The following is a 13,988-nucleotide window of genomic DNA, read 5'->3' as shown; positions in this document are numbered from 1 at the left end:
CACCATTACTAGAATGAATTCTTGATGGATTTTCATGAATGCAGGAATGAGACAATAATTTCCTTTTTTGAGTGTGCAAGACTGTGAATAAGGCATTAAAACAAAAGTATTATTAATTGATTGAAAAGCATGCATACTACCTGCTGCGCAGTCCCATCTCTTGCTGTTAGTCTTCCCTTAAAAATATTTCCCTCAAAGGTATGAAAAAATTGAGATATTTTCCACAGAAATGTTTGATAATGTCATTTCCTCTCTCTGTTGCAGTAATACTAAATTGCTGCCATAGACCTGTATCAGTTTCACAGTTTTATGTAACTGATTGCAAAAAGGAGCATGAAGCTGGCTACATTCAGATTTCAAGATACATTTCTATTTACAGCTATAAAAATATAGACACGTACTATTTAAATTGTAAGGAAGATAATTTTCATTAAGGGCTGAATTTTTTAGCATTTTGATGTTTGAACAGTTAAGTAAAGGAAAAGTTTGCCTTGACATGGAAAGTATGTTTTTGGGGTTGCAGATACAAATTTTTATTTTGTGCAACTTGAAACATTTGGTTTGGCCAGTTTTCTGATGCTATCTTAGTTTTGTTTCAATCAAAGCAACGCTTGTGGAAAGGAGACACTAAAAAGAATTTGAGCACAAGAAACAGTTCTGTTCCCTGAGATTATTTATGCATCCTTAATCCTTTATTTTATAGCTTGTTATTAACTCAGCTTATACTATTTCTGTTTCATTAAAGCAGAGAATAATTTACAGTAACACTGGTAACACCTGGTATCTATAAATCTATTAGTTATGTTGACATCCAGTTAAATAAGTGAATATAGGTCTGTCTGGAAAAACATCACTAAGGAGTTTAACTCAGGTTCACTGATATGAAAGGCAGCTTCTAACTAAAAAATCCCTATGGAATCTGTGTTTTGTCTTGTAGTTTCCCACTGTGAGGTATCATAAAGAATCTACAAGACAATACTGCACAAACACAGCTCTGCAGAGTTCTTTAAAATATTTATTGGTTTGTTCCTACTAAAATGATGAAAATCCCCATCAGAAAATGACCTTACACCTGTCAGTTTTGAGTACTCCGCACTTCTTAGAATCACATTTAAGAAAGTGCAGCACCATATTGCAAAAGTTAGATTTCACCAGCACAGTGCATGGCAAACACCTTCAGAAAGTGTGCTTGCTGTGCTTTTAAAACAGAGTTCTGAGTGCTTCAGAACCTGCAGAACTTCAAATAGAAGTGTTACCCATGACAGTCATCCTTAAAACACACTAGTCCTTTTAATGAAAGTTATAAGAAAAAAATACCTATTTCCTTTTTTATTGCAGTAAAATAAGATCTGATAATAGCAGTTCACTTTAGCAGTTCAGGTGCTTCATTTTAAGCACCCATCTATACCCTACATAATAAGATTTCAGGTCTAAAATCTAACAGGATTTCACATGTATTGTATTGGCAAATCCCAATAAAAAACCTCTATATTCCTTTCCTATTACAAGGCTTTCTTTGTAGGAAAAATATGAGATGTCCTTTTCCAAAACAACGGATTTAAATAAATGTAAGTATTTTTCTTCAGATTTGCTCTGTTTGTACACTTAATACCTTTTCTTGATTCCAACATCAATAAATAGTAAACATAAACATTTACAGCTCTTGGCATGCATGTAGTGAGAAATCCAGCTCATACTTTCATTTGTGAAATGATTATTTCTGCCAAATCTGGTTTTAACATGAAAGAAAGACAATTTGTAGCTTTGAGGGTGCAAGATAATACTGTTATTATAGTAAAGTATGGCTATGGGTCTAGATTGACATTGTAAATAGTAATGGAAAAATGCAGGACAAATCAGTTAAGTAGCCAGAGCACAGAGAGATTGGTCCCAGGGTTTTACAGCCACCAGCAGGGCTCTGAATTAGTGTCCTTGACAGGAATTAGGATTTTCCTGTTGTACTTTGTATTACATTAAAATGTACTTCTCAAATTGCATCTCAACTGAATTATAATAAGGCAGTTTGTATTGGACTTGGGGTACTTCAAGATGATTGTTACAGTTTGAAAGACTTGAAATTATTTCGGTGACATCACTGTTCTTTGGGTTTAAACTAGTGAAGACCACTACCAGTGGTATTGAGTTTTAACACAGCACACTGTGTTTTAAGGACAATAATATAACTTCAAGAGCTTTTGCTACAGGTGCATTATGTATTTGTGCATTTTCAACACAGCTGAAGTAAGAGTCAGTGAACATAAGACCTGTTCTTTGAACATCCAAAAGCAGCTTTTCATGGGATATTCATTGCCAGCTACAAGCACTGAAAAATTCTGAAGCTATTAACTGACTGCAAAAACAAAATCCTTACATTCATCAACCATTTCTCTCCTTGTAACCACTACCAAGGAATAGCATTTTACTCTTTCAGCTTGACTTCCTTCTGGTTAGGGTGGACTGCCTTTTACAGGAAGATAAACATGAAGCACAAATTGTTGAAACTACATTTTCAATTTATGTTATAAGAATAAACCCAAATGTATTCTGTATGCCAGGTGATCTGCATGTACATGTACTATCACCCTGATTTGTGTGGTGTGCCACTTTGTCAAAACCATTTGCTTGCAGTGAAATTTTAAATATCCTGCAACAAAGTAATTAAGTTTTATATAAGTGTATCACAAGAATTTCACTCCCTCACTTGAAACCCTTAATAAGCTGTACTAATTTAGTCCAGAAAAATCTTGTTCAAGCCTTTTACCACTGCTGCTACAAAATGTTCTCAATATTTCAGTAGGGGATCAGAATTTATTTTTTGTAGGTTCCCAAAAACTTCCTTTTCTAGGCTACACTTCATAGTGGGAAAAATACAGAAAAGAGCAAATATTTGAGGTAAAACATTAACCATTTAAAGATTGTAAGGAACATTCAAGTAGAATGAGTGTTCTCCTTGGAAATAAAAAGTAGTCTTGGGAAAGATCAGTATCTAGAGATTTCTGTCCTTGCCAGGGGCTCCTTCAGCCAGTCATACTTTACTTAGTAAATAGCAACCTTCAGGAAACAAAGTGAAATATTCTCTGGTAGCCAGAGCATCAGCAGAGTGCATTGATTATAGATGTGTGATAATGTATTTCTGCAAATGTAGAAGGCCACTACAGTTTTTACTAAAGTTTAAAGAAGTCAGGGAAGGAACCACAGAAGTGGCATTAGCAGCATTTGTAATCCATTTTGCCATGGAAACTGCTGCACTGTGGAATCCCAGTTTCCTGTGAGCACAGGTTTCTAAGAAAAGCCAAGTAGACAGCTGCTAGAAGGCTATCAGAGATCACAGCAATTCATAGTGCTGGTGATAGGAGGGTGGTTAGCTCCCACATCCTCTTCCCTCTTTATCAGTAAATCATGGCCCACTGTTAACATGTTGCTTTTTCATGAGAAGTGATTACTGAAATTTTCTTACCAAAATGCTGAGAGATTAATTCAGAATGTGTTAAAAAAAACCAAAACCATGCATTTTTTTCAATAACATCCCTTACTTCAGTAGCTTGTGCAACTTTGTTTACCTCTTGAAATATATCCTTGAAGATTAAGTATGTACACTTAGCATGTGGCAGCTGCCAAATCATGGGAGATGTTTCCCACTAAAACTGTCACTGCATTAATGACAGTACCTTGGAAAATGAATTCTTAAAAATGATGTTGTGTTTTGTGCTTCCTCTGAATAGGAAGTAGTGTAATTACTCATCCTATAAGGAACACTACAATAAAACACACCAAAGGCAATTCGTAGTTAAAATTAACTGGGCTTCACTGAGTGAATCACAGAGCCTTCTTTTTATGGCCCTGTCCTACAAAGTGATATGCCTAAACTTCTGGTAATAGGCAGGTAAGAAAAGTCACCTTGCCTGAGATGCCACCCATTCTAAGCTCATAAATAACCCATCAATTCCATAAGTGTATGGAAATATCTGGTATAGACAACTATTTGAGAGACGTTACAGGTAACAGCATATTGTACAAAAATTGTTTCAGCAAAAGGCTTCACATGCAAGAAGGGAAAAAGTGAAGTCAGGATTCTGCTAGAAGAATATGACTACCTATAAAACCAAGTAGTTGAAGTATGGTTATTTGATGAAACACTGCTGAGAAGAAATGCTGAAATAAAATTCAAGCATGCTTATGAGCAGAAAATGTACATGCAGCTGTGGAAGACATGATGATCTACAGAGAAAGGGAGACGTAGCAATAATAGACCTTCTCCAGCTGAGCTCTGACTTCTAGGAAGGCACAGATGTGCTGGGGTAGAGATTCATTTCTGGGGGACAACTGGCTTGGGGAGGGAGATTCAGTAATTTGGGTAGAGCAGGGACTTCAGTGACAATGAGAGTAAGGCTGCTCATCTTCCAGCAAGCACTGGAGCTCCACAACTCTGAACAGCCCGAGGTTTTCTACAGAAGTGGCACACACCTTCCTCCCTGGCCAGTCCCTGCAGCAGTTCTCTCTTCTAGTCTGAGAACTATTGCATGAGTGGTACTCAGGCTGAACTGAGGGACAGAAAGATGAAATCTATCCAGGCAGAGCTGAGGGAATGGAGGAAAGATGCCCTTGTTGCTTTAATAAAACCAGGAGGAGAGTTATTTTCTGTACAATATTGTGTGATTGCAGCATAATTTTGCTTTCAGCTCTCACTGTTTCATGGTGACAAAAACACATTCAGAGAGGGTGGTTTTGTTTGGTACATGAGTGTTTCATGATAGGTGAGTACAAACAAGTGGACTGAAACATGAACATTCAGCAGAAATGTGAACAAGATAGAAAAAAGAAGGATCATTAAAATGTCCATTTTACAGGAAAGGAGTTAAATTGAGGTGGGAAGCTTAACCTGGACATCAAGAAAATCTTCCCTACTAACATGCAAATAGGAGAGTGGTCATCCAATGAAAATCCCAAAAGCATAGAGCCTTCTTATTTTCCAGTGTAGACTGTTTGAGTAATATGAAAATTATTCTGCATGTAAAGGGGATAAATGAAAGGTCTTGTGCTTGGTGATGCTGGGGTTTTTTTTGTTTATTTGGTTTGGGCTTTTTTTAAAACTTTCAACATTAGTCATTCAAAGCCAAGTGAGCTTTTAGCTGAACACTCACTATAAGTCCCTCCAGTTTTATATCAAGAATAGATTATTAGAGAAACAAATTATTATGAAATACTTATTTATTATCTTTCATAGCCAATCCTAATACTTTTTTTTCTTTACTATTTCAGGGTGCAAGTTGAATTCTATATGAATGAAAACACATTTAAAGAGAGACTAAAGCTCTTCTTCATCAAAAACCAAAGATCAAGTAAGCAGTTGTATTAATTTATCTTAAGCATATTTGTGATACTTTTAAGTAAAATCAAATTCAGTTGAAGGCAACAGTGAAGTTATTAATCTTCTTCTGAGTTAAATATTTTAAACTTGAAAATCATGTGCTCATGCAGGATCAAACAATTAGTGATGTCACGAACTGTTAAATAAAATCATGATTTTATTTCTGTGTCGTGATCAAGTTGACTAATTTGCAATAATCTGGCAGCAATGCTCATTGATAAGTCGTGACCTTGTGACTAGGAAAGCAAAGGAGGGTAAAGTTAGAAAGCTGCAAAACTACCCAGCTTTTTGAAGTGTTAAGTATTCCTAAAGTTTCAAACTTTATCTGCACTGAAAAAAAAAAAAAAGGAAAGGAGACTATTGGGGATGTGGTACTTCAGAATGTAGTCCTTGTCATTAGCCTATAGTCTAACTTAATTTATAGTCTCAACACTGTAGTCTAACCTAAATAGATCTTCATTGAAATATGTGCTTAACATCATCGGCCATCATGGAAGAAAATGTGGAGGAATTAAGATATTAATCTTTTTAAATGTATCCATGCAGCTGATCCAGGTGGGTGGAAACATGGAATATTATCCAATCTTGGTTAGAACAGTGGAGCTCATAGGTCAGAAGATCAGTAACTGACCTCAATTTTCTTCTGTGTAGCAGGACTGAAGTTATTTCTCTTTGCCTTTCACATGTAAATAACTGAAATTACAATGGCTTTATACATAAAGCTTTTAGCCTACAAAGAATGAATTTCTTTCTTTGTACAGTTAAAATTGTTTCATGATTTTGTGTCTGGAAAAAGACAGAAAAAAATAAAAGAAAGAAATTTTTTGATGTCCCAGTCTGAAAATATACAAGCAACACTGGGGAGACTAGATCAATCTTTCAAAAATAAGACATAGCAAAAAATCTGTTAAGAGCTAGCAATAAATAAATAAATACTAGTTTTATATCACAGAACTTGATAATTTTATTGGCTAAGCTGCTTTTACTTTCCAAGCGTACGAAGAAAAATATTCCTCTAAAAGGAAAGAAAAAAGAAAAAAAAGGCACCATGAGTAACAAGAAAAACCCCCAAGCCAGAGCAGTCAGTATTAATGAGTTCAAACATTCCTTCTGCTTATGCAGATCTTGGTTCTTGTCCAAATACTCGGAACCACAGTCTCCCCCAAGAAAGCCTCCAAAGAGCAGCTGCTGACACTGTAGCCTGCCTCTCTCTGTTACGTGCACTCATTCAGTCCTGCACTGAAACAGGAGGAGTCTCTTGCCCAGAGGTACCAGGGAGCTGATAAACAAAGATAATAGATTTTAGACAGTGTTCAGTGAGAGCACTAAAAACCTTCCTTCACGTATTAAAGATGGACTTGCTGTCATTGAGAAAAAAAATTGTCAGTAGGATCAGAAATTTTTTTGGACAGTGTAGCTAAATCAAACCTGTTCACCAAACAGTTTTGATAATATCAATTTTGATAATATGGTTTTGCCAACCAGAGCAGTCAGTTCTAGAATTTATAAGCATTTTCTACAGAATGCTGTCCTGATCTAAATCACATATGGGCTAGTAACTTGAAATATCAACTGTTTTATTAATTTTTACCCTTGTTTAAACTGATAAACTGATAAAACAAGCCTTAATCTGTGTCTCATGTCAATCTAGTTTCCACTCAATTTCTGCAAGCAAATGTCTAATCAAATTCAAACAGTGTATAAAAAAATCTTACAAAGGTGTCACTCAGCACCCTCACAAAAAAAATTAAAAAAAAGAGAGAAGGAGAAAATGACATGGTCATACAAGCATGACTTCATGACTTGCTTGTAACTTGCCAGGACCACACACTGCATTATCACAGCCAGCAATAAGTCCAAAGGGGAAAAGATAAGTGAAGTTTCAAGTCAGGGAAGAGGGAATAAAGGATAACTATCACTAGGATATGAACTATTAAGAGCATATTTTGGTCCAGCTCCTAAAGCCAGCTGCCACTGAAATAATTCTGCTGAAAATCAGCAATAGATTGGTGACTTATGGGAAAGGAATAATGGGAGGTAATTCTAAAATCCTCACCTGGTATCCGTCACTCTGTTTAGACCAACTCTCTAAACCTCACATTTAATCTACGGAAATGCTGGCAAGGAGAGCATGAAGAATTTATAATAAAAGTGAAATTCCCAGTCAGAAGTGGTAAAACAGAATGTATCATTCTATACTTAAAATGCTTGCAAAAATAGCAAATACTTGTTTAAAGTGAGAAGGAAATGACATAGATAAATGACATGAGATTTGACATAGTTATATTTAGTTAACCAAACAAATAGATTTTGAATGTTATTATCAATTCTTTTCAATAAAACAAGAGTATGTAAGAACTTTGTTGCACAGACACAGTGAAATTGCATTCCCATTAAAAAATATATAACTGCATAACAGCGCATGATGGGTGGAGCTGAACACAAGCTCATATTCAAAACATAGAGATATTCTGCGCCAATGACCCTGCCACTTAAGCAATCTGGCTCTGAATGGAGAAAAGGAAATTAAGTCAAGCAGACGATGTTGATCCATTGACAGCATGTGAAATACAGAACAAAAATAGACAGGAAGCAAACAAATATGAAATGCTTTCTTTGTACCCGAATAATAATCGAAAACCTGTTTTAAATGCCTTCTGTAGTGTTTGTGCACCTCCTTCCCACATTTGAAATCCTACATCTCCATGATAGTGGAACACATGCATTGCTTCCAACTCACATGAGAATCCCCAGCTGTGAGGCTGCAGAATCTTTCCACCAGAGGAAAAAAGCATTTTTCAGGCCTGCATTACTTACCCAAATTTTAGCAAGGGTGGCTGAATATGTCACTAATGGCTGAGGCACACAGAGCAAGGAGAGGTGACCCAGGGTGGACTTGAAGCCTGTTTTTCCTATTTATATTTTAGTAACTGACCCAATCACCTACGCTACAGAACCTGTACTTTGCATTGCTTTATAAACAGCCCTAGCCACAAAATGCACTCCCTACTGAAACCCTTAGATGAAAGCATGGCTGATTTGAAAACCCTGCCTCCCATTCTGTGGGAAACAGGCTATGGAGATAGCCAGAGCCTGAGTTCCAGAGGTGTCAGAACTAAGATTTGAGAGTTAAGGGTTTAAGGCAGCAGGCTGAACCCCCAGTCTGTATTGATGTAGCTTTCAATCAGAAAAGAACCATTTTCTTTTGGCACTTAAATCAACATATAATTTCAAAGGATGATTGGAAACCAGGCCGTTATCAATGCAGAAAACAAGTGTTTCACACCAACAGTAACATTTAGAGAGCTAAAAAGCAGGAGAAAAACAACAGACTTCTGTACTTGCCCAAGAAAGTTAGACAATATAAAATTGGTAGGTTTTTTTTGTTTGTTTAGGTTTAGGGGCTTTTTTAAAACATTATCTGCTTTCCTAGTTGTAATAGCCCGGCAACCAATAGGGCAATCATTCATATTCCAGCAGAATTCTACAAAAGGCCTAGGACAAACAAATAATTCATGTTTTCTTCAGCAACAGCTCACAAAAATGGCCAAGTCAAATAATAGGATACCATGCTTGCTTCCTTCAGTCCTTCCCCCCCTTCAGGCATGTTGGGGAATAAATAGTCAGTGGCTAATTACTCTTGATAGGGGAGCAGGAATCCTTAGGTTAATGTTCTCAAACCCAATTGCCAGTAACAGCTGTGGGACTTCTCACAGACCACAGGATTTTAACCCTTAGTTCACTGAAACAAGTGCTGTAAAAGTCCATCCAGTTCTTATGTGATAACTGCAACTTCACAGTTAAAAGTAATAAGCAGTTTTATGTAACAAACCTAAAGATTTCACTCAGAAATGGCATGGTAAAATTCTTAAGAATCAATTTTCTATTTTTCTGTGTATGTAGTAGATGGAGCTTTAACGGAAAATTAACTAGTAGACATAAAAACTGATTTATCAGTTTTATCTGGTTTTGCTGATTGTGAACTTAGGACTGAGTAAAGTTAAAAAAAAAGTAATATTACTATAAAATGATTGTGATTCTCTCCTTAGAAGGGAATGTATGCACACAGCTTTGGGTATGCATTATTTGGGTAGTTGTTAAACCACTGAAGTATTTACATTGAGTTCAGCAGACCTGCTGAAGTATTTTCAACACAGCTATAAAGCACAGTGTCCTTGTTGTGACTGAGGCAAGGGAAGTCACATCTGGGTAAGATTCAGAGTATTCTGCTTTGGGTAGAAGGGCTCAGCCACGCAGAACTGGACTCTCAGTTTGCAAGACTTAAAAAAAAATATTGCTTCAGTGACCTCCAGTCACCTAACGTTAGTCAACCGTTTTAAATTGATTAGTAAATGAATGCTTATGTCTAAGAGTCAGATGAAAATATTCACACTAGCAAAAAAGTCTGCCGAATTCAATAGCAGTACTAAAAATTTAAACCTTAATCCTCCAATGACTGCAAAATCACGTAAAAGTCCCAAAAGTTCCATTTCAGTAGATAACGGCTCCAATTGGCAGTGAAATAAATTGCCTGTGTGATAGCAGTAAGTGTCCATGTGGATCCCTTTGAAGGAATCCTGGCCTTGTGCATTAAACCTATATTTGTGGGAAATAGTGTAATATTCTCTGATAGTATTTGTGGCCTGTCTGTTCATCTAGAATATGTACATGGTCTGTAGAACAAATTCAGTTCAGTTGTGCATTCAGCATCACTTTTAGATGTCCTGATTCTTGAATGCATAGTTATTCAAATTGAGCATTAAATAACTCCAGTTTAATATTTTAAAAGTTGGAATAGAGTTATATATTCTGTATGTGAAGCTACTGCATGAAGAAATTTTTAGATATTAATATTTAAATGCTTGCCACTGCATATCTCCTGCCTGTGGCTGAAAGTATGTCTTTTCATGTTGCTGTATCCTGTATCTCAAAAAGCATTGTGTAGTTCTGGTTCCCCTCCCAAGAAAGCAAACATTTCAAACTACTAAGGATGCAGAAAATGGCATCAGTGAAGGATTAACAGCATAGAATAGCTTTTAAAAAAGTGACTGTATAGTTCTTTACATTAAAACAGGCTGAGTTATACAGGCTGGTTATATAGACATTGCTTTTTACTACAAGACTATTCTAGTTCCTTTTATTTTTACCTTGAAGGTTGGTGAAATTTTAAAACCACTGAACTTCTTTTGTCTTTCTTTTCCTTTCCTATTTTTCTTTTTTTCTTTTTCTCTCTAGGTCTGAGAATACGATTATTCAACTTCTCTCTCAAGCTCCTAAGCTGTTTCCTATACATAGTTCGTGTGCTCCTGGATGATCCTACACAAGGACTTGGATGGTAATGTGTGAGGTTTTTTTTCCTCATTTCTGCTCTCAAAGCATTATTTAAGTTATAAGAAATAAATCATTAAACACATGAAGGATTTGTTTTACGTCTTCTGGATATTTTGAAAGAATTACAAAGCTGCTCTTACATTGTGAATGGAAATAAGAACTAAAATAACAATATTATTTTTTCTCTTTACCACTAAAATAATCCTGGCTCTCTCCTCAGATACCGTGCATCAGATATAATTGTGCAAACACATATTTTAGATGTGTTATTACATGACATTTCTATGTAAAATTGCAAATGTCTGATTCCCAGTTTATGCAACAATTATTTTTGGATTTGCTTAAATTACTTAAAACCCCAGATCCCAGAAATGGACAGACAAATATGTGAAACTGAGCTTTCATGTAGATGATACTGATGATCATTTTCCAGCCTTCTGCTTTCTCGAAACACTTCAGAAGAGTGAGACCAAAGGCACATTCTATACTCATGATGATTTATGGATATAATGAATGGTGTAGCACACCCCAAATTGCCAGTGTGGTATTCTATATCTTCTATATCATCATTTTTTTAAGTGTTACATGATTAATCACCAAATGTAGAAGAAATTGTAATTTATTTAATCCTGTACTTCTGTTATATTTATATCCTGGGAATATTGAATCTCCTCAATTTTTAATGCTAATAAGCGTCACATTTTATTAACATACTTCCTTTCACTTGATTTGATTGTTTTGTCCATAAATGCTGAAAGAAACAAAGCACATAAGAAAATACTCAGCTTAGGATGATAGAACCAGCAGTCTTCACACAATTTTAGGCAAGGGACAGAGTTTGATTTCTAATTTTCATATTTGGATGTCAGTTATACCTAGTAAGGGTAACACCAAAAAAAGCTAGTGCATGGGAGAAATACTCTGCAAGAATGAAATCCAAAGGAAAGAGAGGTTAAGAATATTTGCTTTATTCAGCAGTGTATGAGAGAAGGATATGTGAATAGGAAGTACAGAAGATACATTTGAGATTTTTTTTGGTCAAAATTTATTGTGAGAAATTGTAAGTTCTGACAAAGGGCTGTGAAGAAATTTCCCTGAAAAACAAGACCCATAAAAAACTACTTTTGACTCTACATATACCTTAGATTGTCTCTTCAATAAGAGGAAACAAGCAGTAAAGTTTTTACAAAAAGTTGTGGAGAAGAGGAAATCCATCCTTAGAAATTTAGTCTTATTAGCAACTCAGGGACTGAGCATTTTCTATCTAATCATGGTTTCTGGCATGATGCAATTCTTTCATTGTGAGATCTCTGGTGAGCCCAGATGAGTGTATTGTACTGCATGGTTCTGTCTGGGTGTGCAGGACAGGTTAGAATATCAGACCTTGTGCCAAATATACTTTTGTATTTATGTGCCAAGATGCATATTCATATACATCTGCAGACTGCTGAATGCCTCACACTTCTCCTGGCATGTCCTTCAATCCAAGTGTTTTACAATTCACCAGAGAGTGTATTTATATTTTCTATACATGTTATTCCCCTACATGGTGTTGTGGTACATCTAAGAGACTAGTTGGTGTGTTCTGTCTCTGAATAATATTTGTCTGCCTGAGAAGATTCAGGTAAGTCCTGCCTGCTTACTAAGGCCCTAATCTTAGAAGCTGTGCCTGACAAATCAATGGCACCCCATTAATGCCCTAGAGATCCTGAGGGCTTGATACCAAAACTCTTGCTTGAATGCATTCTTAAAGATGTGGTGATATGAAAAAAAAAATAAAATTCTAGGTACTGTGTCATAGCCTGGTGAAAGAAACTCGGCGTGCTGAGAGTGTGGCCACAGAAAATGTTTTCACCTGGTTGGTTTTAAAGTAACAAATCTGGGAGGAATTCTTTTCATCAGATTTATTTAATGTTTTTCAGAAATGCCTGCACATGTTGGTGTCTTTCATTTACTCCATCAGGCACAGTGGGTGTACAGGAAAGAGCCTAAGACATAAAGCATCCTTATTAATGGGTACAGTTCAGCACTGTCCCACTCAGAGCTGGTGCATATACTGTTGCTAATCTGTGGGCTGCAGATCCCTTTATTTTCTGCTGACCTTGCTTGCCAAGGATGAGGAACAATATTTGTCATCATTTACAAATGATATATTCCCACATCCTTATATGACCATGTAAAAGGAAGATTTGTGCCAGCAATTAAAGGCAAAATAACATAATGTGTATAATGGCCAATATTCTTACTTGGGTATCACCAGCTGTGTACTGGAAGTACTGCTGCATGCGTCTCCAGCCCTCCTCACGTCCTGCAAGTGTGGTTTGCTGCAGTCTTTCCTGTTGAGAATGTGCTCTTTGTATCACAGCTTGCCCTTGGGACAGGATTTCTAGGGTCTCTTGATCTTTAGTATATATTATGTACTTAGTTCGTCTTTACAAAGTATCATTTCAGTTGTCTTGTTCTTAAATTTGAAAAGAAATCTACAAAAAATGTAACCTGGAATGCTTCACACTCCTTTGTCTACAGATATGGAACACATACAGCAGTACTTTCTAAAAGTTACTTTACTTTTAAAAAATGTCTGTATGGATTGCCTTGGGTTTCAAACTATTGTATGCATTTCATAGACCACTTAATGATGTAATTAATATCCCTTTCCTCCCATATGTTTTTATGACTGTGTTCCCGTACACATTTGCTAATGGAAATGGACTTTGCATGGATGGTATGGCAACTGTCAGTAAGGAATTAAACCGGAGTTGTTCCCATCAAAACTACACACCTGGAACAATTGATTGGTGAGTTCCTAAGTTAAAACAGCAACACAAAAGTCCACAGAATGGTGGGAAGGGAACACAGGAAGACGAATCCATTTCCATCTGGAATGGTGGCATTTTAACATATAGTAGGGATGTTTCTATAAATCTCTAGTCATTACTTACATTTCTGAATGTTCAAATTGCATTTAATATTTTAATTATTTTTCTTGATTGCAAAGTGAACTGCTGGACTGAATGCTGGTGTGAGATCTGGGTTCCATCAATGCCGATACTTTGCAGAAATAAAAAAGGATGCCCTTAATTAAAAAAGAAAAACAACAATTCTGAGTAGCAGTAAATGATTAACAGGAAATTATTGTGCCACTGAGAGTGTCCCATTCCATTGGTGTTGTATCAAGTGCCTATTAGCATTGATAGGATTCTTCCAAGATACCACAGCCCCTAAGAGTTAGATATGATTTATGTCATTATATAGATAGCAAAGTGTTCACACAAAAGGATTGACAGTT

General features: G+C 36.1%; 1 protein-coding gene across 5 annotated transcripts in view; it reads left to right on the top strand.

Annotated features, from left to right (window-relative positions):
- Positions 1–13,988, top strand: part of KCNT2 (potassium sodium-activated channel subfamily T member 2) — a 115,250-nt gene that overhangs the window by 23,065 nt on the left and 78,197 nt on the right. For 4 of the 5 annotated variants that reach the window (XM_064427909.1, XM_064427907.1, XM_064427911.1 and 1 more), the window contains exons 2-4: positions 5,260–5,339; positions 10,604–10,703; positions 13,441–13,497. In XM_064427909.1, coding sequence (XP_064283979.1) covers positions 5,260–5,339; positions 10,604–10,703; positions 13,441–13,497 — 237 coding nt within the window. Of the gene's footprint in view, positions 1–1,548; positions 1,569–5,259; positions 5,340–10,603; positions 10,704–13,440; positions 13,498–13,988 lie in introns of those variants that run through there. The other variant, XM_064427910.1, reaches the window with a different exon arrangement.

The sequence above is a fragment of the Passer domesticus genome, chromosome 7 (assembly GCF_036417665.1).
Source record: "Passer domesticus isolate bPasDom1 chromosome 7, bPasDom1.hap1, whole genome shotgun sequence".
Classification (NCBI taxonomy): Eukaryota; Metazoa; Chordata; class Aves; order Passeriformes; family Passeridae; genus Passer; species Passer domesticus.
Note: the sequence above shows the minus strand (reverse complement) of the source record. Positions and strands in the feature narration are given on the sequence as shown.